The sequence below is a fragment of the Hylaeus anthracinus genome, unplaced genomic scaffold (genome assembly GCF_026225885.1).
Source record: "Hylaeus anthracinus isolate JK02 unplaced genomic scaffold, UHH_iyHylAnth1.0_haploid 4, whole genome shotgun sequence".
NCBI lineage: Eukaryota > Metazoa > Arthropoda > Insecta > Hymenoptera > Colletidae > Hylaeus > Hylaeus anthracinus.
Genome location: NW_026535289.1, coordinates 1396257 through 1419735, shown reverse-complemented (window position 1 = coordinate 1419735; position 23479 = coordinate 1396257). Strand labels below are relative to the sequence as shown.

Below are 23479 nucleotides of genomic sequence, written 5' to 3'. Positions count from 1 at the left end.
GGGCAATCGACAGCTGGAGATTTAACGACTGGCCGAACTTCAAAGCGGTACTGGAACTTCGATATTTTGATGATGTATCCTCATTAAAATATTTTGTAAATTGACGACGTTCTTTCGATTATTCTAATTACATGTACATTTATTTTAAATAATAAATATAATATATGAATATATTTTGTCTTCTTTTCTTGATATGAAATCCATACGTGGTTCTCGTTCATTGATAAATTTGATTAAATATTCAGTTAAAATTGTAGTACTTTATAATTCCAACGATTTCTTTTTTTCTTTTCAGTATAATTTTCCATATTGAAAAGTAATTTGTATAAATTTTTAATATCGGTGTTGGTAAACTATTCCGTAGTATTAACCACTAAAGAGATTGGTTATTTTTAAAAATATTTTATACAAAAATATTCAGTATTTATTACGAGCTTTATATTATGTGACGTCACTACCTCTATGATGGAATAATTCTCAAGTTCTGTAACAGTAGAGTTAAAATTTGACGTTAAGTTATGAGTTAAAATAAAATATTTCTTCCATAGAAAAGTCGGTTAAATTCTAATTCTAAATAGTAAGATATAAAAAAGTTATTCACCAGTAATGTAATAGTAGAGTATCTACAGTAGATGTAGAAAGTATTCGTACACCGATCAATTTACAAAAAAACTGTGTAAAATTGTAATTTATTAACTTGTTTTTGATAAATAATGCCATTCTACATATTCTCGGAAATCTCTAGAATAGATAGATTATAAAAAAAATAGCTATTTATGTAAGTTGCGAAATTAACAAAAAAAAACAATTAATCCATAGAAATGTTGAAGCAATAAGTATTCGTACAACTGTTTCATGTTTAAAACTTGATTTAAAAGAAATTTACATTAATTTTTAAATGTATAATACTCCCTTCGAGGGATTTCCTTTTGATTTTATAATTATTGCAACTCTTGTAAGCGTTAAATTAACTAAATTATTAGTTTAGTTAGTTTATTATTAGTTATTCGATTAGTTATTAGAAGTGGGATCTTCTTTAATTCCTCTTTACTGGAAATTTTATGTTTTCCAATTCGTACGGAGCAATAAACTAACGTGTTTACGTTACAAACTCTATTGTAAATGATTCGTCATAAGAATCGTACAAATACTTATTGCTTCTATACTTTTACCCACTTTTCGCATTTTTTTGTTAATTTCACAAATTATATTAACTAGGAAATGTTATTTGGATTATATCTATCTTAGAGACTTCCGAGAATATGTAAAATATCATTGATTATAAAAAAAGAAATTAAGAAACTACAATTTTACACAACAGTTTTTTGGGAAATTGATCGGTGTACGAATACTTTCTACACCTACTGTATATAATCTAACCGAAATGTTGTATTAGTAAAGGTACGTCAAAAGTATTTTTACTCTAACTTGTCAATAAACGAAAACCATATTTTTCAGGCATGATACGAATAAATTATAATACAAAATATAGTTCCGAATGAGGTCTTCTTTAGTCTTATTTTCAACATAGAATAACTCCTGCGTTAATCACTATTACTTTCAAAATGATTAAATAATAATATAAAAAGTATTTCTTTCTTAAAAATTCTGCTAATCCACCATCAATTGTAAATAATTTAATTTAATTGGGAGAAGCGTCAATAAATTGCGTAGACTAAATATACAAATATGAAGCATTTTGTATTAGTATTGACACACCGATACGCGTTCGGCACCGCTTTGAAGCATCCTTCAGATAGAGTTACATTTTCTTTGATGCATTTCACTCATTTTCCATATCGTATTCCATTCACTGTCCTTTTCCAGTCGCCCCTTTAACTTTTATTAATTCGGAGAACAAATCCTCCACCGACCCTCGGTTTAAGATAACCTTTCATCCCAACTTCTTAACATTAAGCGAAAAATTACTGTAGATCGTTCTAGGCGCTCGTTTCGCGTGGATTTTTCTCAAGAAATGATAATTCATTTCACAGTTTCTAGCCTTGTAAGATTACAGTGGTTCACTGGCCTGTGTAGTAGATTTGAGACATGTACTTATCGCCTATGCACTTGTCAAACTTCAATAGTAATTACTGTTTATTCCGAATCGTACCGAACAGGAGTCCCCACCGACTCGTCTTTAATTATCGAAATCAAACGCAATTTAATTACGCTGCAAATATACTCTTAACAGACCTTTCCTGCAAGGGAAACGATAATTAGGTCACAAGCTCGATCGGAAATTAACGAAAAAAAATAAAATAAACAGAAGAAGATAAAGAATTCGATTGTCAAGGTCGCACGTACGAATGGAAGTGAAATGAAACCGGTAATTAAATAAACAAACAGATTTATTTTACAACATATAATATATGTATATATATTTATATACGTATGTATACGATGTTATCGGTGATGCCGAAATATTCGTTCATTAATATAATATACTAGTTAACGAGTATTCTAAAAATTGAGTCATAAACGCGTAATCAGTGATTACAATTTTTATCCTTAGAGCAGTTTCGTGCTACGTGTAATGCTATATCGTTTCCGATAACAATTATTGGATTAGATTGACTGGATACGAGAACTCTATAGTATTTAACGTTTTCTCATTTTCATTTTCAGTGAATGGCATTCGATATTCGGATTAAAATCGTTCTCGGTTAATTAATTCTTTTTTTTTTGTTTTTATTATTATGGTTTGTCAGTAGCGTGGGTATGGTTGGCAGTGGTGGCGTCAGATAGGACGGTCTCCTTGCTAGAGTTAGTGGCGAGCTCCTCTTCCCTGCAATATAATAATGTTACATGGCCATCGAGCCTCCAATCGATTGATGTGTCGATTTTTGAGAGAAATCCTAGTTTTGCGTCGTACGTAATAGTATAAGCTTTTACTCTAAGAAAAAACAAAAACGTACAATATGCATCCTACGTTGAGAACAAAAGGGGTCGTTCGTATGATTCCCAACTATAGAAATATTTCCTCCCAATTTTTTGTGAATCCTCGCTCTAAATCGTTACGCTGAACACAACTTAAACTCTGAACTGACTGTCGACAACTTCGAAGCGAGCTGCTCGCTTTATATTATAAGCGAGTCGACTATTTCAAGGAGTCTTTTTACTTTAAACATTTAAAAAAAAAAATGATTTCTTTTCAAAGATTTGGAAAATTTTTAATGTTGACGAAATTATAACAGTTTGAATGTAGTATTGCACGCATGAAAAATCGAGAAATTAGTATTAATGAATAATATTAATAGTTTGTTATTATTATCATACTTCGGATTATATGCAATTATGATGTACAATACTATGAGAAACATGAATATAATATATAGAATGTATGGTGAACATATTACATAAGTAGTATTTATTGTTATTTCATGGAACATAAGTGCACATACCTGTTGGTTATGTCTAGAATGTGCTTATTATATTAGTTTATATCATAAATGCATAAAATCCGCAATCTAGTCATTGTCGATATCTGAAGATGTTCAAAATTTAATGAGAGTAATGGATAATAAATAAAACTAATACATAATATATTAGTCGTGATAGTTACTCGATTAAATAATTAATTAATTATATAATAGAATGATTCTATAATTGAAATTCCAAATTTTATTTAACAAGTAATGCATAAACAGTTTCACTAATTCTTTTACTCGTTAATTGTCACTTTCATTTGTTTTCAAAATTTATATTTCAATGAAAAATTTGCCCATTTCTGCCAACGTCTAACTATTTTAATAATTTATTTAAAAAATCCATTTGTCTTTTTGGAGTCAGATTCACCCACCCTTTCGCCCGTGGAGATTCCATCAGAAAACATGTAGCTAGAAAAAAATCTAAAATTTTGTCAAATAGTGATTAAAATTACATGTAAAATTCAGAAAGCCTTCAGTTAGGAAATTTTTTAAATCTCGTCAAATAATGATTAAAATCAGATGTAAAATTTGAGCAATCTTCAAGCTTATATTTCATGTAAAAAAATTCTCAATTCTCAATTCTTGTTTCTTTCATTTTTCAAAATGCTAAAGTGAGAAGACTCCTTAAATTTTTCTTCGACAGAGACGCGAGGGAAAAATATCAATCTGCAGTGGGTGTATAAAGTATTTGTACGCCGATCAATTTCCAAAAAAACTATGTAAAATTGTAATTTATTAACTTATTTTTTATAAACAATGACATTCTACATATTCTCGGAAATCTCTAGAATAGATAGATTACAAAAAAAATAGCTATTTATGTAAGTTACGAAATTAACAAGAAAAAAGAATTAATCGATAGGAACGTAGAAGCAATAAGTATTCGCACAACTGTTTCATGTTTAAAACTTGATTTAAAAGAAATTTACATTAATTTACAAGTATATAATACTTCCTTCGTGGGATTTCCTTTTGATTTTATAATTATTGTAACTCTTCGAAGCATTAAATTAACTAAATTATTAGTTATTCGAAGTGGGATCTTCAATTCCGCTACTAGAGCCATTTTTAAAAGTACTTTACTGGAAATTTTATGTTTTCCAATTCGTACGGAGCAATAAACTAATATGTTCACGTTACAAACTCTACTGTAAATGGTTCGTCATAAGAATCGTACAAATACTTATTGCTTCTATACTTTTACCCACTTTTCGCATTTTTTTGTTAATTTCACAAATTATATTAACTAGGAAATGTTATTTGGACCATATCTATCTTAGAGACTTCCGAGAATATGTAAAATATCATTGATTACAAAAAAGAAGTTAAGAAACTACAATATCACACAACAGTTTTTTGGGAAATTGATCGGTGTACGAATACATTCTACACCCACTGTATGTCGTGTTGGAGGAATAGTTTGAGTGTTACCGATTCCCAATGCCCATCAAGCCAGTTTCGTTCGAACTTCGAGACCGACTTTTATCAATTCGAATCATTAATGTGTATAATACTTCGATTAATTATTCAATTCTTCCTGCATACACAGCTTGTCCAAAATGCTTCAACACAAGTAAACAACGTTTTCTATTGAACAAGCTGCATGGTTGCCGCGAGGGGAAGAAGAATCGATGAGTAATAATCTAATAATCGTAAAGGAATGTTGTGAAACTTCTGAAACGGTATTGGCTTTCGATTTTTTCATAACGGCTTGCCGAAGCTATTTATGATTATAAATATAAATATGCATATATTGATGGTCACATAGATGCATTTTACTGACACGTAAGAGTCAAACATACACAGTCATAAATTTATAAACAGTACTCATTCGATCATAAAGACAAGGAGAAAATGGCTCTTATTACTAATTCTATGTCGTTTATTCAACTAGCGTACGGCCGTTATTAAAACGAATATATAAATTCAATCAAGTTCCGCTAAACCAGAAGCAACGAATAGACCGACTATCGATTGGAATCCATTCATAAATAGAAGCTGATAACGATTCGTCGAATGTTTCGGCAAAACCTTATTCCAGCAGAATCAATAATAAAGAAACATAGAAAAAAAAAGAATCAGGAGTAGAAAAGAAACAAAGGCGTAGCTTGCGAGTTTATCAAGAGCTGCACGATCAAACGAGGAACGTGGACGCAAAGTTGCTTCCATGCTCCGTTTTAATCTCTCATCTTTTTTTTTTTTTAATCTTTTCATTCATTTTTCTATCTCATATTTTCTTTTCCTTTTCTCTCTCTCTCTTTGTTTTTTTCTTTTAGTTTTACGCGAATGATGGTAGAAGATTATGCAAAGCGGCTCTTTCTGCGTTTGCCTATCGAATAAAGTATCTATTACGTTTGTATACAACTTAGAAATGGTTCGTACGCCAAACAGTAATGTAAGCACTAACATGCAGTCGCATAGTACAGCGCCATAAACTCGTGCCAACTATAATCGACATGAAAATTATTCCAAGACTGAATATATCTGTCGTCGAACATTTATCGGGTATTGGTAGACTAAGAGGAGCATGCTGTAAAATACAAGGCTCCAGGAGGGTAATCGAGTAGTAGTCGGGGCTGTTATGTAGGAAATCTTACCAACAGGTCACAGGAATTGCACTTTTCTTCTTTTTCTTTCTTTCTTTTTTCTTTTGTTTTCTTTACTCGAGTTTGCTAAAAGCATTGGTATCGATCACATAATAGCCCTGAAGAACTATTATAGAAACTGTGAAATGTATCTTCGCAAAAGAAAAACGAAATAAATTACAATTTATCGTAACGAGTCATTCATGCAACTATGGATATATCTTCGCCTTCTTTACGATTAAGTTAGCCTGACTGAATAGCGCATGAGATGGCGACTCGCACGAGCCGATAGTAAGTAAAGATGTTTCAACATGCCAGGCTGTTAGTACCGAGATGTTATGGTAGTCACTTAAATAGGCAGGGACAGGATTATTTTTTTACACGGTTGCGAAGCAATACTCCCGATGTCGAGACTCGCCTCGAGTTTAATGCGCATACAATCTCACCTTCGAAATTAACATCGCAATTTTGTCATTTCACTACATCGAATGGCTCAGTCATTTCGGGATCGATTATGAAGATACTCTATCAAACTGATTTCTTGTGTAACTTTATTTAGTCGTGACAAATAATGTACAATCTATTTGTTACTGTTACACGTATCTCGTAGATTTGTCGAAAACTATCGTGTTTACTGCAGAAATAGTCATTACGAAGAATAGAAATGAAGAAATTTTCTATAAAAAGGGTGTAATATGCTGTTGTCGCACAGTTAAGGATTTACTCGTTCGCGTCGAGCACAAGTTTGAATCTTCAACTTTAATCTATATTATCCCCTAATCACCTCCCTACATTCTTTTATTCATTTTAATAATAATTCATATAAAAAATAACGAATCAGGTAGGAATGTATAGATCGCGAACGAGACTGTGAAAACTTCCATGATTAACCAATTGTATTTGACAAGACACTCTGTTTGTTGCTATCTGTTTGTATTCTCACAAAAAAAATTGTTCATTGACAGGCTCAGTGTCTTTTCCTGTAAACACGTAACAATATAGTACAAAACTACTAGATCACGCGTACTCAAACGCTTAAAATGGCCGCTGTGACGAATCACAAGGGGCGGATTTTAAATTCTTCCAAACTTGATTTCAAAGTCTTGTTACGTGTAAACCATCGCCTATACGAAAAATTTATATATCACCTTTTCTGTAGAAAATTTCTCTACGTTTATTTTTTATAATAACTATTTTTACAATGAACCCAATATTTGTTGAGATATCTACGAAAAACAGTTCGTATGATAACTATAAACCATTTAACACATTATCTGTAACGGCTCGATAATATGCGAAAAAATTCAACTTGACAAAGATATTTTCACAATGTCACGTGTCTTTTTAGTCCAGAGTGACTGAAGCGAATTAAAAGCAGCTGGAATTGCTAAAAAATAATCCTTTCTTTAAAGACGACTAGTGGTGTCTTTGGTAACTGATTCTCATGCAGTAAAAGGTAAGTCTTATAAATCGATATAGGTATCGTAACAAAGCCACCACAGTAACAGGGGGAATGTATTGTCAAGACTCACCCATAGAGTCTGCTGTCCCGCAAGCTGCTCCTGCTCCAAATAACACAGAAAGCACAATTACGATATGTACGATTATGAACAGAATTTGTCGTCGTGTAAATAGTACGGAAGTTAACTTAAAGGATTACCAGAACCATTAAATAACGATTTATTGAAATAATACATATACAATATGCTAAACAAATAAATATAATAATATCCATTTGGCCTTGAAGAAATACGTAACAATAAGACTATGAAGCTTCAAGCTCAGCACGTTTTACAAATGAATATATATATATATAACCATAATACTTATGAAAATGTAAAATAAATCACAAGGTGAAGGTAAAACAAACGAATCGTAGTTTCGGCAAGTCGATGCATTGAATTTCATTGCCCATCGCTTCGATTTCACTTTCAATATATTTCCTTTGTTGCATTATCGAACAGTGGAAAAGACAATACCAATGTTGTAATAAACGTTATTGTGGAACTCACGAATCTACGAGAACGATGTTGTACCTTCTTCATTGTTACAAGAAAGACTGTTCGGTGTAACGTAAATGCCGAGGATAGTCGACAATACTACGACAGTATGAACAATAAAACTGTTGCTATACAACCATGCAACAATCATCGTGTACGTTTCATGGTATCGTATACATATAATCTCAAAATTGTTGCAGCTGATATTCTCACTACGTTAACGGATGTTGTCTGCACGAATCTCGAAAAACTCTACATGCACTGTTCATAATCGTGTGCTTCCGAATATGTTAATCTCGAAGTTTAGCCTGCAAAGCAACGACGCTCCTCGTGATCGAACCCTGACACGCGAGAATTAATTTTGGAAACGTCATTCTACTTCTTCTAGATACAATCGTAGAGTGGAAGTACCAAGGGGGTGTCAACATTGAAAGACATTGAGATTTTTCAATAATTAATTTCATTGCTAGCAATAGTGTTATTTCTAGGAATGGAATGATTATAGCTGAAGTAATAATCATTTTCAAGTATATTTTCTAGACTGGTGATCACTTAAAAGTAATAATTTTGTTGATAGTAAAGACAAAACATCCCTTCTTATTTTTTATTTTCCTTAAATTTATAGAAGTCTTTGCTTTGACAAAACTTACTTTCTCAATGCATTGCAAAACATGATACTTTATTTGTTATAAATTTTTGTATATATTTAAGTACTAAATTCGAATTGTGAGATTTTTATGACACTAAAATAAAGAGTCGAGACGTAATAAACTTTGCTTGTGCGAGACTGAGAGTTCATCAATAATGTACAGTGGGTGCAGAATGTATTCGTACACCGATCAATTTCCCAAAAAACTGTTGTGTGATATTGTAGTTTCTTAACTTCTTTTTGTACAATTAATGATATTTTACATATTCTCGGAAGTCTCTAAGATAGATATAGTCCAAACAACATTTACTAGTTAATATAATTTGTGAAATTAACAAAAAAATGCGAAAAGTGGGTAAAATTATAGAAGCAATAAGTATTTATACGATTCTTATGACGAACCATTTACAATAGAGTTTGTAACGTAAACACGTTAGTTTATTGCTCCGTACGAATTGGAAAACATAAAGTTTCCAGTAAAGCACTTTTAAACAGTTGTCCGAATAATTGCTTTAACATTTCTATCGATTAATTGTTTTTTTTTTTTTTTTTTGTTAATTTTGCAACTTACATAAATAGCTATTTTTTTTGTAATCTATCTATTCTAGAGATTTCCGAGAATATGTAGAATGTCATTGTTTATAAAAAATAAGTTAATAAATTACAATTTTACACAGTTTTTTTGGAAATTGATCGGTGTTCGAATACTTTCTACACTCACTGTATTTAACGGTTAATCAATTATTATTAAGTGGTGTATGAAACTTTAACAATCCAACTCAGAAAAGAACTAATAATTCACCGATGCAGCACCAAAAAAATTATTAATTTAGTAACAGTCACTTGTTAGGGATTAAGGATTATCTGTTTTCTTCAGAAAGAGGCTAGCAAGTACCTAAGTGCGTTTTGAATAATTAAACTATACAATCTGTCTCACAAGAGCTATTTCCCATTCTATGGCCTGAAAGCTACATCAGCTAAAATGAAAATAGAATCAACTTGTTTGTTTTAAATTTTTAAGTGATTTAAAAAATGTGGAGATAATATACTTATAACTTAATAACTGAATATGTGCAGCATCATTGAAATAACAAGGTTTTGTTACTTAACCGATTCAGACCTGAATTATTTTCTTTTCTCGTACTAATGTAATTTAATTTTTAGGGTTAACTTGGACTGAACTTAGTATGGAAAAAATAAAAAAAAAAATCCCAATAGTGTAGTTTTCGTGGAAAACTGGTCTTTCTTTCCAATTCTTCCTCAATCGTGGACGCCAGGTCTGAAAGGGTTAAAGACCATTGGAAAAAAATGGCTTGATTCATCAGAACTAATTGAAACGAGTAATTTAGAAACTTTCTTCGTCATTGAAAACAACAAATAAAGTCTGAAAATATTCTTTTTCCAAAAATTTTCTTTTATTCATCGCTTCCACTAACTTCCATTTCCTACGTTTCTAACAAATAATTCTTAAACTAAATTCCTTTTTATCGATCAGGAGAAACTAAACTATCAATGATCGAACTACAGACCGAACCATTCTAATAAACTTCATGCTTGGAGGACCATGAACGACTTCATTTAAATATAACTGAAGCTATAATTTTCAGAATAGAAAAAGAGTAGTCCTCTACGGTTAAAGTGAGTAAAAACAAAGACTGGAAGTCCATTTCTATTTTAATAAGGCATACAAGACTTTTTGACATACAAGTTGTATGGTCAAAATTGCCAATCAAGAATAAAACAAAATAATATAAAAAAGGGGTTAACATCAATGATGTTTCAGAAGGAAGAATTGTAACACGGGACCTTTAAGCTATTTACAGTAATTGTGAAAAATAATGTCGTTTAGGCGTATTTTGTTAAATACAACAACAATTTCTACACCTAATAATAATAGCTCTCATAAAACGTTATGCTTTCATAACGAGAAAACTATTTGACGCTCAGCCCCTTCGGTACTTCCGCTTTATTATCGACCACGCCTATGCAGTTACAATCGTTCGAGTCGATTAGCACTGCTTCGAAGTGTCCAACCCTCCAGAATTCGAATTTGTAGTTTATCACAGTTGAATTCGTATCCGCCTCGGTTAAGCAGCGAATACGTACGATTGCGTGGCGTAAGTGTGCCCTACTAAACTGATAGCGTGTCCACTTTTGTCAAACGGGTTAAACGCAATTTGCTATCATTGCCTCGACTAAGTGATACATAAAATGTTGCTTTAAAGATTGTGCTGCGATATATGCTCAATATAATATAAAATTCACAGTATCGTTGCCGTAATTGTTTGCTCGATACGAAGTCGTTACAGTATTTCCTTCTCAATAGTGTTCGATAGCGTATTGTACCGGTGCAATATCATATTTGCGTGATTCGATGTTGTTCGAGAGATAATTACCGCACTCGTGTCTCTTTGTTTTTATTTCAATCCCTCCAATGAGTAATCTCGTGAGCTAGGCTACTTTTAATTGTACATAATTAATTACGTATTTTGCGCACGATAAACGTCCATAGAGATTCATCGATAGTCTAATGAGTATAAACGTGCACTTCTCTTATCCCCTAGCCTCCTGTTTCTTCGTAAGTGTAAGCTACGATGTACCTTTTCTTCCCATCCGAATCGAATGTTTAAACTATTGCGCACAATTTTAAGCCTCGCCGCTAAAGTGTGGACGGGCGTGGACGGATACGACAACGGCGTGTCATGCATCGAATGCGCATGATACGATCTTTGTACGCGAGGAAATCGTAATGCTCTCGTTACGCGTTATTAACATCGGACGATTTTCACAAAAGGATAGTTACAGAGTTTCTTTGCTTGTATCCTCGCGCCGTAATTAACAAAGGAAAATCAAATTAAAACAAACAAGCTTGTTTCTGCGTTTAAGAAATTCGCACAGCACACTAACAGCCAGAGTAAAATTCATTTCTCGAGGGTGAAATTAATGATTAATACACAGCCAATGTCATATAAGAGAATGTTAAACTTATTTCATTTTTAACTCGCAAATGACGGATATTTTCAGCAATCTTTACTATCATACGAACATGTATAATTACTTATGAGAGATACTTTATATATTCGTAATATTTCCTCACATTGTGGCTGTGTGTAATGTTCATTGAGTTCGTGAAATGTGAACAAATCCAGTTAGAATGTAAAATTGGTTAAAATGAGAATATCTTCGATAAAGAAGTCAGATAAAATTATTGAAAAATAAACATAATACATTTCTGGCTACTGCTCAACGTTTAAGTATTTTTAGAACTGCACTTGTACAAGCTATAAGATTCATGTCTGCCACATGAAAAAGATGGATAAAGGAGAAGACCGACAAGTTTAGAAGCATAGAACAATATTCCAGTAGAATTTTGTCTTCGTCTAATAGAATCGATGCACTTCGTTAAGAAAATCTAATTCATCCAAAGAAAAATCAAGACTGTGGATCAACAATAAAATACAGTGGGTGTAGAATGTATTTGAACACCGATCAATTTCCCAAAATCTTTTGTGTGAGATTGTAGTTTCTTAACTTCTTTTTTGTAATCAATGATATTTTACATATTCTCGGAAGTCTCTAAGATAGATATGGTCCAAACAACATTTACTAGTTAATATAATTTGTGAAATTAACAAAAAAATGCGAAAAGTGGGTAAAAGTACAGAAGCAATAAGTATTTGTACGATTCTTATGACGAGCCATTTACAGTAGAGTTTGTAACGTAAACACATTAGTTTATTGCTCCGTACGAATTAGAAAACATCATGTTTCCAGTAAAGTACTTTTAAACAGCTGTGCGAATATTTATTGCTTCCACATTTCTATCGATTAATTGTTTTTTTCTTGCTAATATCGCAACTTACATAAATAGCTATTTTTTTGTTATCTATCTATTCTAGAGATTTCCGAGAATATGTAGAATGTCATTGTTTATAAAAAATAAGTTAATAAATTACAATTTTACATAGTTATTTTGGAAATTGATCGGTGTACGACTACTTCTGTACACCCACTGTATGTGTCAGACTGTTCAGAAAATAAAACATACTTTCATTTAAGTTTCAGATAAACATCCAGTCTAGTTACTAATTATACTTTACTTATTTTTCACGTTCTAGTACCAAAATTGTCATACTTTGTTATCATCAATTACAAAACTGGATTTTAAATAGTTGTCCACATTAATATTTATATCAATAATTTAAAATACCTGTTATTTACGAGTCAAATGTAAAATTAATTCAATACACTCTTACTTAATACTTAACAGTAATTATTAATTTCGCATGTGAGAATCAATTTTAGCTAAAGTCAGTCGACTTCGTTGTCAAATCATCAAACAGTTCTAAGTAGCTGGCCGCCATTGTACGTTTAAGAAAGATCGATGGAAATCAGCAGAAAAGAAAGGGATTCCAAACTGAAGATTATCTATCTAATGATTTGCTATACGTATTAGGGATGGTATTAAGTGGCTTGTTTATTGCATACCTGTCGTTACCATGCCTGAATAAAGCTAGAATTTCTTCGAATGTTTTATTCTTGGTCTCAGGAACCTTCTTGTACGTGAAGATCCAGAAGATGGCTAGGAATGCACTGAATGGTAGGAACGTGTAGTTTTCAAGGCTAGTCTGTAACAGTCGAAGGCAGACTGAGGTTAACGTAGAGTTAGATGAGAAAAAGAAACAAATATTCGTCAAATCGTCTTCATGTTAATATAGTAAAATATTAGCAACAAAGTTCAACGATCACTTTATAATCGTCTGAGAAACACCAAATTCTCACGTGACTTTCACTCTGTACTTTTATAGGAAAGGAGGATGCTGAAGTTTATGGCTTCAGTTTTCAAATCCTAATGAGAAATCTCACTGATAATGCTTTTCAAAAAATTGTGGCACTACTTTAAAGCCGATCACGTTAAATCGTTTAAAATCCCTCAATTCTGAGTTCATACATAGAAGTTAAATATATCATTGAAGCATTAAAATTCAGAGTCTAACTTTTAATCCTGTTTTCTTCGAAACTACGATTTCTTTTGCAAAGTTATAACAATTGTAACACATTTATTCGTCGCCACTATCATGTGTTTAAAATTTATATCTCATTTTGTTGTAAAACAAAATGATAAGCTTCGATAAGAAGAAGACAAAATTAGAGGCCATTCGAAAGTTTCACAAGTTGGTGAAAATTGAGAACAAAAATTAGTTAAATTCTGTGCATGATTTTAACCTTGAGATGTTCTAACGATCAATTTGGAAATGGTACGATCGTTTTGAGAAACATCCACGAGGAAATCACTCGATATGAAAACTGAAGTTTAAGCTTTAAAATGTACAATTATTTTCTCAGAATGGATCAAGATGAATCGCTTCAAGTTCCGTCTATATTATAAGCAATTTAATTAACGACGTTTCGAATTTATGTATAGAGTTTCTTTCGATTCTAACTGAGACCTTCCAAACTTCTCGTTTTTATAGAAATATCTATAATAACATTATGGCTGTACTTGTGATAATATTTTCAGTTTATTTGCGTTATTGGTTTCGCAGTCCTCGAGGACCACTCGATGGGAGTAATCGAAACGTCGTTAATTAAATTTCTCGCAATAGAAATTAAAGTGGTTTTCATTTAATTTTTCACGAACAATATTTCATCGTTGATTTATTTTTTACAAAATCACAGAACTTTGAAGTTCGCTTTCCCAGGCAGTTATAAAGCGATCGTTTAATTTTCTCGCAGAGTGTACGTTCTGATAACTAAAACTACTAAAACACTAAAACTTCATAGATTAAGGGACAAATATAGAGAAAGTGATGCGGGCAATGTTTGACCTTCAAAATGTAGGTGGAACTTCCACTTTTTCACCAAAATCTAGTTCAGCTCCTAGATTCAAATGTTTTTTATAATTTGCCACACATGATTTCTTATAGATTTTGACATGCCGAATTCAATTTTGGCTGCGAAATTTGTCTAGCATTTGAGTCTAGTAGTTGAGAAAAAAGGTATTTAAACGAAAAAATCGTATAACATTGTGTTTTTTTCGCTCAAATATCTTAATAATACTAATATAAATAATTATTTACATAGAATATCAAATACCAAAATATAAATAAAGTAACATGTTAATCCTAAATAATGCTGTACGATAGTAATAGTGTCCTAGGTTTAAATCTCGGCATCGTTCAACGCACAATCTTTCTAAATATACATTTTTCCATATTTATGGTCAACTTATTTATGCTTACTTGATTATCATATATATTTATATAGATATCAATATTTGAAAATGATGAATAATGTATTAGCTTTCTTTACAATTTTAAAATTTCATTAAGGATTTTGTTATATTTCTAAGCAAGTCTAAAGGCTGGTTTTAGTCTCATTGGCAAAGGGAGATTATTTTGAGTAAATAAACGTGTGTGTAAAAACTTTACTTGTACTTTTTTCTTTTTATAGCAAAAGTTTGGTTTCTTTTAAGACAGACCGTGTATCTCTAACTATACATCGGAAATAACGTTATCAATGCAATCAAACTATAAAATTTTTACTCCTCTTGTTGAGGGATTCTGTAGTTGAATAAGTTCTTATCAAATTTTTGTTCTGTTTATTACTGACAGTAATTATAATTATGAAAAACTAAACGTTAAAAAGAAAATTGACAATATTTTGCAATAATTCATGGCTCAAAAGGCTATAAACTTATCCCTTGAGTAATTGCAATCAATCTCATGAGAGAATGAAGCTAGCAGAAAAATGTTTTCACAATTGTAGTGTCCCCGCTTCCCATACCCAAGAATAAGGAGTCAAATGAGAATACGAAACTTAGAGTACGGGATTGGTCGTGTAGATAAATCGGTCGACTGTGGATCCAAGGATCGTAAGTTCGAATCTTCTGTCTTACTTTTCGTTTAGACTCCTACACGAAACATGTCTACTGTTGCGTAAAAAAACATTGACATTATACGATAATCTGTTATGTGAAATGAAAACTCTTAAAGAAAAACATTTTCAACAGCGCGAATATGGATGCTCGACGTTCTCTTACCTTCATACTTGGGAAACCAATGCCAACCAAAAAATTAGCCATCCAATTGACGAGTACCGCGATAGACATGGCGGCAGGTCTAGGACCCTGCGAGAACAGCTCAGCCGTAATCATCCAAGGTATGGAACCAGGCCCAACAGCAAAGAATACTACGAACAAGAGCGTCGACACGACCGACAGATACGACATCCAGTCAATCATTTCCTGCACATAACCGAAAAACTCCTATCAGGCAGTAGAATCGTGTTCTTCTTTCCTGAGCAGCCGGAGGAGTCAGTCTCAGGATTTAAAAAAACAAAAAAACAAAAAAAAACAAATGAATATCGTAAGATCTAACAAATAAGTGAACTCAATGTTAAACTGATAATACAGCATGCAAGTGTGCAGCTCAACCCTGTGTCAAGGCGATGATGCGATTGCGACAATGCGAACGTGCTCTGTTTTATGTACAGTCAACATCATGTTTTATTTTCTCATAAAGCTGATCAAGCATGACTGGCTATTTGAACGCAAGGAGTAACCAGGACACGTTGCTTAGACCTCAAATCAGATTGAACGCAAAACGAACATTAGGTAAAACGCGACAGACACAAAACGCTTTTACACCTTTGCATAGAAAAGGGTACAAATGTATTGTCGTGCGTTAGCATTGATAAACGACACGAGGAGTGAAAAAGTCGTTGGCTCTCGTGGCATCTCTGAGCAGTTGGTGTCTTTCGTTTCGAACGATTCAAGGATCGCGACTAATCGTACGTATCAAGAAAGTTGACTTTAACGCGAGAAAAGCAGCAACGTTGTACATTCGGGCTCATTAACGTGAATGCGAGAGTTTCTATTCCACGGAAGAATCGAAATTTGGTTTCGCGGTTCCCGACCCATTAAACGTGACAAAGGGTGACAGGTTTGAGCCAAGATAGAATGTAGACTAATAACAAAAGGGAGTAAATGTCTCCTCCAGGCAGTCACGAAAGAGGCCGTTAATGAAAAAGGGAGGGGAAGGGGCGGGGATGGGAAGGGGTTAATAAGAAGCACAATTATTAAGCCTAAGCAAATTAATGGGACTGCATGCATCGTAGCTAGTTGACACACATGTGTAATTAATTTTGAATTTTTGAATTTCTGAATTTTCAAATGACCATAGTATATTTTTGTTTGTTATTGATTTTAAGTCTGTTCCGAGGAGCTATCCGTTTTACATAAATTCTGGAAGCTGTCAACATAAGGCGTTCCTAAAGTAACGTATTCATCTGTAAAGTAATATAATGTATAGAACACGAAACTGGACAGCTAGCAACACGTAGAGCTTTCTCTTTTCTAACATCAAATTAGTTAATCTACTAAGAAGATTTAAAAAATTGAAAATCTTTCTAAGAAATTGTATCAACACAAATGACACAATTCTGTGAGATGTTTATTTGTATAGTGAGCATCGAATATTGAGTGAGATAGCCCCATGTGTTATCAATTTGGCCAACTTTATAAAAGATTTTGCAAAAAGGGATTTTTGAATAATATTATTATCGGTACTTGGATACAGTTTCTACGAGAATAAACTATTTCAAATCTATTAAGGAAGCTCTGTTTAAAATATATTTAATACTGTTTACCAAATGTTAGTAAAGTGACAAAATTTCATATAATACAGGGTGTTAAAAAAAATGCATTCAATATTTATTTGATGTGTAGGGCACACTGTACCGAGTAAAAAAGCCTTAGTAAACGTAGGTCCAAAGGTCAACCGTTTCTGAGATATAAACATTTTTGTTTGCTAGTATCATGATTAACTTACTTGCTTCCATCGCATGCGATGTTTATGTCAGTATTTATAAATTGCGTTCTGAATGTTCCCATTCAAGTGCCGACAATTTCGTCAATTTAATTTTTTCAATTTCGTGTACAGAAATGAGCGGTGGACGCGTGGAAAATCTTCTATAAATATCGAAAACCCAGTAATAAGTCAATTATGATACTAGCAAACAAAAATGTTTATATCTCAGAAACGGTTGACCATTGGACCTATGTTCACTAAAGCTTTTTTACTGAGTACAATGTGCTCTATACACCATATAAATATTGAATGCTTTTTTTGAAAACCACGTATATTCAATCATACTTGTTTATGACCAAGAAAACTTATACTGACATCTTTCAGAATTTACGGAGAATTTATCCTTGAAGAAAGTAAGAAATTAACAACAAATTTTATGTAGTGGTATATAGCAATATGTATCTTTTATATTATTATACATAATCACGCCAACAAAAATCACTTCTTACTACTGCAACATTTTTAAAAAAGATGTACAAGCTAGGTTTATAAAGTATTCTGTATTGAAAATATAATTCATGGCCCTCGTTATTAATACACAATACTTCGTGCACCTGTGTTACATCCGGCCCTGCCGGTGTCCCTTTTCATCGACCTCGCATTGCGAATAGTTAAGATAACAAAATTGGTGTCAGAAGTGGGATACGTCTTCCTTGCTAACGAAGCGAGTTTTCCTTAGCACGAAACTTATCTGTATTCAGTTTCTAAATTTAGGAAATTTAAACGAGTTTTAGATTACATTATCATAAATAATTATCGTCACAATGACAACTCCGGAGATAAGACCACCTCCCCTACCCACTTCAACCCCGCCGATAGGACAGTCCTATGCAGGACGGTCAAGGGAATTTGAAACGACCGCGAGTGAGATTTATAGACAACGCGAGGACGAAAATAGAGTATATCGCGCTATTGACGCAGTTTCATACTTTGAACCGGGAGTTACGTCGTTAGAAAAAATTATGGGAGACGTGCAAAGGGTCGCAAGTAGAATTCCGCCCGGGTATGAACAAATGTTTTTCGATGTATTAAAATACAATCTAGCCGATCCAGTTCGGGATTATGTTGAAAGGAATTACGTCAATAATACTACAAACCTTTTGCTCCTTTTGAAAAAGCGCTACGCTCCACGTCGGGGATATGAAGAACTCAAATTAGAAATTGAGAGACTGAGCATGTTGTCTCATGAAACGGTGATAGATTTCGTTCATAGAGTTAGTCGTTTAGTAAAATACGCAAAAAATAGTGCCGAAGATTTGTTTAAAGAAAACGCGCCCCACCATATACGAGAGATCGAACAAATAGGTCGAACTGCGTTTATTTTAGGATTACCACAAAGAATATCCGCTAGGGTATGGATAGTCAATCCAGAAACGTTAGACGAGGCATTTGATCTGGCGTTAGAGCATGAAAGACGCGACCGAATTGTACCTACTGCATCAAAGAACGAGACATACGCGTATGGGCTTCCGGCACGTCCCCCGTCACCCTACGACAATCCTAAGAGAAAGATGGAATGGCGCGAACCTCGCGATGAAACAGAGTACGAATATCCGAGAAACGTGTACCCCGCATACACTAGATCGCGTTATAATTCTTCGCTACGTAGGGAAGATAGTAGAAACAGAGGAAACAATAGAGACAATTACGATTATTACGATTATTACGAACCTGAGAACCGATATCCACGTCCCCGTCCTGTGTCACCCTACAACAACCGACGCCTATGGTCGGAAGAGCCAACCGAGCGACGCGAGTCATACGAACCGACACGCTATCAAGGCCGCACGCGCCAACGACGTGTCGCTCCAGTGAAGAGATACGAGCGAAATTTTTCTCCACCAAGGCAAGGAAGGAGTTCGTCGCGAAACCAAACGCCACCGAGACGTACGCAACACTATGATGAATCGCAACAAGATAGGGAACCGCGCCAACAACACAGAGAAAATCGGAGTCAGACGAAACATTTAAACTCCTACGGCGCCCGCTCACGCAACGACAACAGAGCGGGCGCAGACCGCGCGACCTCCTCAAATTCGAGGACGGTAACCTTCAAGAACGAGACCCCGAGGACTCTCTCCGAGAGGCACCCGCCCCGCGAATTCGCGTCAAAGCGAAGGAGTTGGGGGCAGGAGAAGGCGAATTCTTAATTGATACGGGAGCCGTATTAAGCATAGTAGAATTAGACGCAGTTCACCCTGACGCACCCGTCGTTAATCGCGACCGGTTCGAAATAGAAGGATTAAAGGGAAAAATTCATATTGAGGGCGCCACTTGTATGAAAATTAACGGTAGCTGGGCGCTATTTTATGTTGTTAAAAATTCAAATTTACCTCCAGGAATATCAGGCCTAATAGGTAGTTCGTATCTCCTACAAGAACAGGCCTCTGTATCGTATTTTCATCGCTCGTTAGTAACGACTACTCGCCCGATACACCCGATACGATTCTCTAATTCAGCCGCAATGAACGATGCTCTTCGATCGTGCGAAAGGGGACGAGAAACCTTGCAGGCTTTCCTCGCTGAACATCCAGAATTAGAAAACGAGTCTGAGGAAAATTTGGAACAAGCACCTCCACCGCGTCCTCTCACACCGCTTTTAGAGGAACAGCTCGCTGAACACGAAGCATATGATTTGGGAGAATATAAAATCAGCTACCCTTCCCCTGACGAACGATTAGATAATATCATGGACAAACTGAAAATAGATCATTTAGACAACGCGGCACACAATCTGGTAATAAAGGCAGTAGAGGAATTTTCCGACAGATTTTTCGTTCCCGGTGATCCATTCGAAAAAACTGAGACAGCAACGCATTCGATCCCTACAACTGATTCCGTCCCTGTATATACACGGCAATACTCATGCACACCGTTTTAAGAAGAAGAAATTAAAAAACAAATTAGCAATCTTGAAAATTTAGGAATAATCGTTCCATCAAAATCTCCTTATAATTCTCCGCTTTGGGTAGTGCCGAAGAAAGCTGACTCCGCGGGAAATAAACGCTGGCGTATGGTAGTTGACTTTCGCAAATTAAACGCAAAGACAATAGAAGACAAATTTCCCATTCCACGCATTTCTGATATATTGGATCGATTAGGAAAAGCTCGATATTTTTCGGTATTTGACTTGGCAAACGGATTTCATCAGATTCCAATGGCACCAGAAGATCAAGGAAAAACGCCATTTTCCACACCAGACGGACACTATGAATATGTTCGCATGCCGTTCGGATTGAAAAACGCCCCAGCAACATTCCAAAGGTTAATGAATCAGGCATTACGAGGGTTAATTGGAAAGGAATTGTACCTCCATTTTCTCATCGATACTGTTCAAGAAATCTATCTCTTCCTTAGAGAAGTCCGGACTAAGCCAAATCGGATCGCAGGTTTGAGTTCTTTCGTCTTCGTCGCTCTCGTTTCCGAATTCCTCTAGCCGCGTTGCGTTTATACCCATTAAGTTCTTTAATTGAAGACGAAGATCCCAAGAAAGAGTCACAGATAAGCTGGGACGTAACACCTGTTTTGCATACGTCTCATATTATCAAACAATTCGAAAGCACGATATCGATTTGAACAAGAATTGTTCGTTGTATGTCAACATGCCAGGTGCTCTCTTAATCTCAGAAACGCAAATGAGGAATAACACGCAGGAATTGGAGTAGAACCTTACAAGTTACATGAATGTCTGGGATAAAGTAAAATGAGTTATCGAATGCAAGTTTATATACGTAAAATGGTGCCAATTCTCACTGTTGGTGCAGTGCTGCACTCCAGCTGTGAACAAAGTGTTAGATACACCTTTCGCCAAGGTGCATGAAGTGACAAAGCACAAAGACATAGCTATATACAATCCACGTTCTCTGTGTGATGTAATTAATGTCCTAGGACGACCTAATTCCCGTAGACTTTCTACGTCGGTAAAGCAGTCTTTCTGAACGGTTAATTGCAAAATACTAATATTATTTTCTAATTATTAGAGTTGTCGCTCTCTTTATATGAAAATGGTATGCGACGATAAGTTACGAAAAATTTTCGTGTAGACGTATCGATATATTAGTTTGCTATTAAAAGACAGTGTGCGTACACTTGAAACGGGGGGGTCTTGAAAGTACAACTTACCTTTATGAGAAAAGAAATTGTGATGAATATTGAAAAGATAAACATGCCACCAAGACCGTATAAGTGCAGTGTACGTCTTCCTGTTCTATCCATAAGCGGGATGGATACTAACGTCATACAAACCATAATGGCACCTATGCCAATGGTTGCAAACTTGGCACTCTCCTCTGTCAAACCAGAACTAGTGAACAAATTTGTTGAATAGTAAAATACCTGAAACACACGACAATTTCACGGTCCATTACATCCCCCGGCGTCGTGAATCGTGCACGGTTTCGCGACTTGAACAACAGAAGTTGTCCGTGGGGCGAATACAAATTTCATAGCCTGTAATGCACGCCCGAGTTTATAGCGTGCGCGCTACTTACAGCATTAATGCCTGAAAGCTGTTGGGAAAGTTGCATAACCACACCAATAACCAGAGGCGCTCTCAACGTTGGGCTACATATGAGCTCTGTCATCGATATTCGAGACTCGGCTTGTTGAGCTCGTTCTTCGGCTCTCATTTCCTCAATGTCTTCTTCCACTTGGTTACTGGCTCTCAACCTTCTCAAAGCTTTACGTGCTTCTTCCTCCCACTGTTTGGTAATGAGCAAATATCTGGGACATAAAATTAAACGGCGTAAACCGTTGAACACCGTGCCCGAACAATTTTAAACGGGTTAACGTATATCCGAGCAAATTGTTTTCACGAGACTCTACAAATTATTATTAGGTGTAGAATTAAGTTATGTTCACAATTTTCGCCGAGTCCAACTCAGTATACAAAATTTAAATTATTCGACACCCTTTTAATATTGGTGCTTCCAGAGCTGCATTTGTTGCAATTGATTGATTAACATAATGTTAAGAGGGGTGCTCTTCAATTTTTACCAGTTTCGAGGCAATTTTCATGATCTTCTCGTAAGTAAAGTACCTGACGTAAATTTTTGAAATTTAGTACGTTTATTTATATATAAACATATACTATATGTATTAAACATTATATATACAGTGGGTGTAGAAAGTATTCGTACAACGATCAATTTCCAAAGAAACTATGTGAAATTGTAATTTATTAGCTTCTTTTTTTATAAACAATCTTTTTTTCAACCATCTTTTTTATAATCAATGATATTCTACATATTCTTGGAAATCTCTAGAATAGATACAGTACGAAAAGGTTAGGTATTTTGTATAAGTGAGAAATCAACAAGAAAAAACAATGAATCGATAGAAATACAGAAGCAATAAGTATTCGTACAAGTGTTAAGTTTTTAAAAATTCATTTAAAAAACAAACGAAATTTCCATTAATTTATAAATAATTAATACTTCGTGGGATTTCCTTTTGATTTTATAATTACTGCAACTCTTCTAGGCATTAAATTAACTATCACAAATGTCGATGTTATTCGGGGTGGGATCTTCTTTCATTCCTTTATTAGAGCATTTTTTAAGTCTTTTTTACTGGAAATTTAATGTTTTCTAATTTCCACGAAGCAATAAGCTGCTGTGCTTATGTTACAAATTCTACTGTAAATTGTTCGTTATAAGAACTGTGCTAATATTTATTGCTTCTATATTTCTATCAATTTTTTGTATTTTCTTGTTAATTTCGCTAATTATATAAACTAGTAATTGTTGTTTGAACTATATTTTAGAGATTTCCGAGAATATGTAGAATATCATTGATTATAAAAAAAGGAGTTAATAAACTACTATTTCACACAAAAGATTTTTGGGAAATTGATGGATGTACGAATACCCACTGTATATATATATATATATATATATATTAACGCTATAATTACATTTATAATGTATAGAACAAAATCAATTTT

At 34.1% G+C, this 23479-nt stretch overlaps 1 protein-coding gene across 1 annotated transcript in view; it reads right to left on the bottom strand.

The window, feature by feature from the left end:
• The window catches only part of LOC128895105 (glucose transporter type 1-like), a gene marked incomplete at its 5' end in the record, with an annotated part of 30038 nt that extends 7773 nt beyond the window's left edge, over window positions 1-22265 (bottom strand). The window contains 5 exons of the mRNA XM_054157387.1: window positions 7549-7578; window positions 13154-13293; window positions 15708-15911; window positions 21658-21870; window positions 22026-22265. Of these exons, the coding sequence (XP_054013362.1) occupies window positions 7549-7578; window positions 13154-13293; window positions 15708-15911; window positions 21658-21870; window positions 22026-22265 (827 nt within the window). The remainder of the gene's footprint in view (window positions 1-7548; window positions 7579-13153; window positions 13294-15707; window positions 15912-21657; window positions 21871-22025) is intronic.
• Between the last annotated feature and the right edge of the window lie 1214 nt (window positions 22266-23479).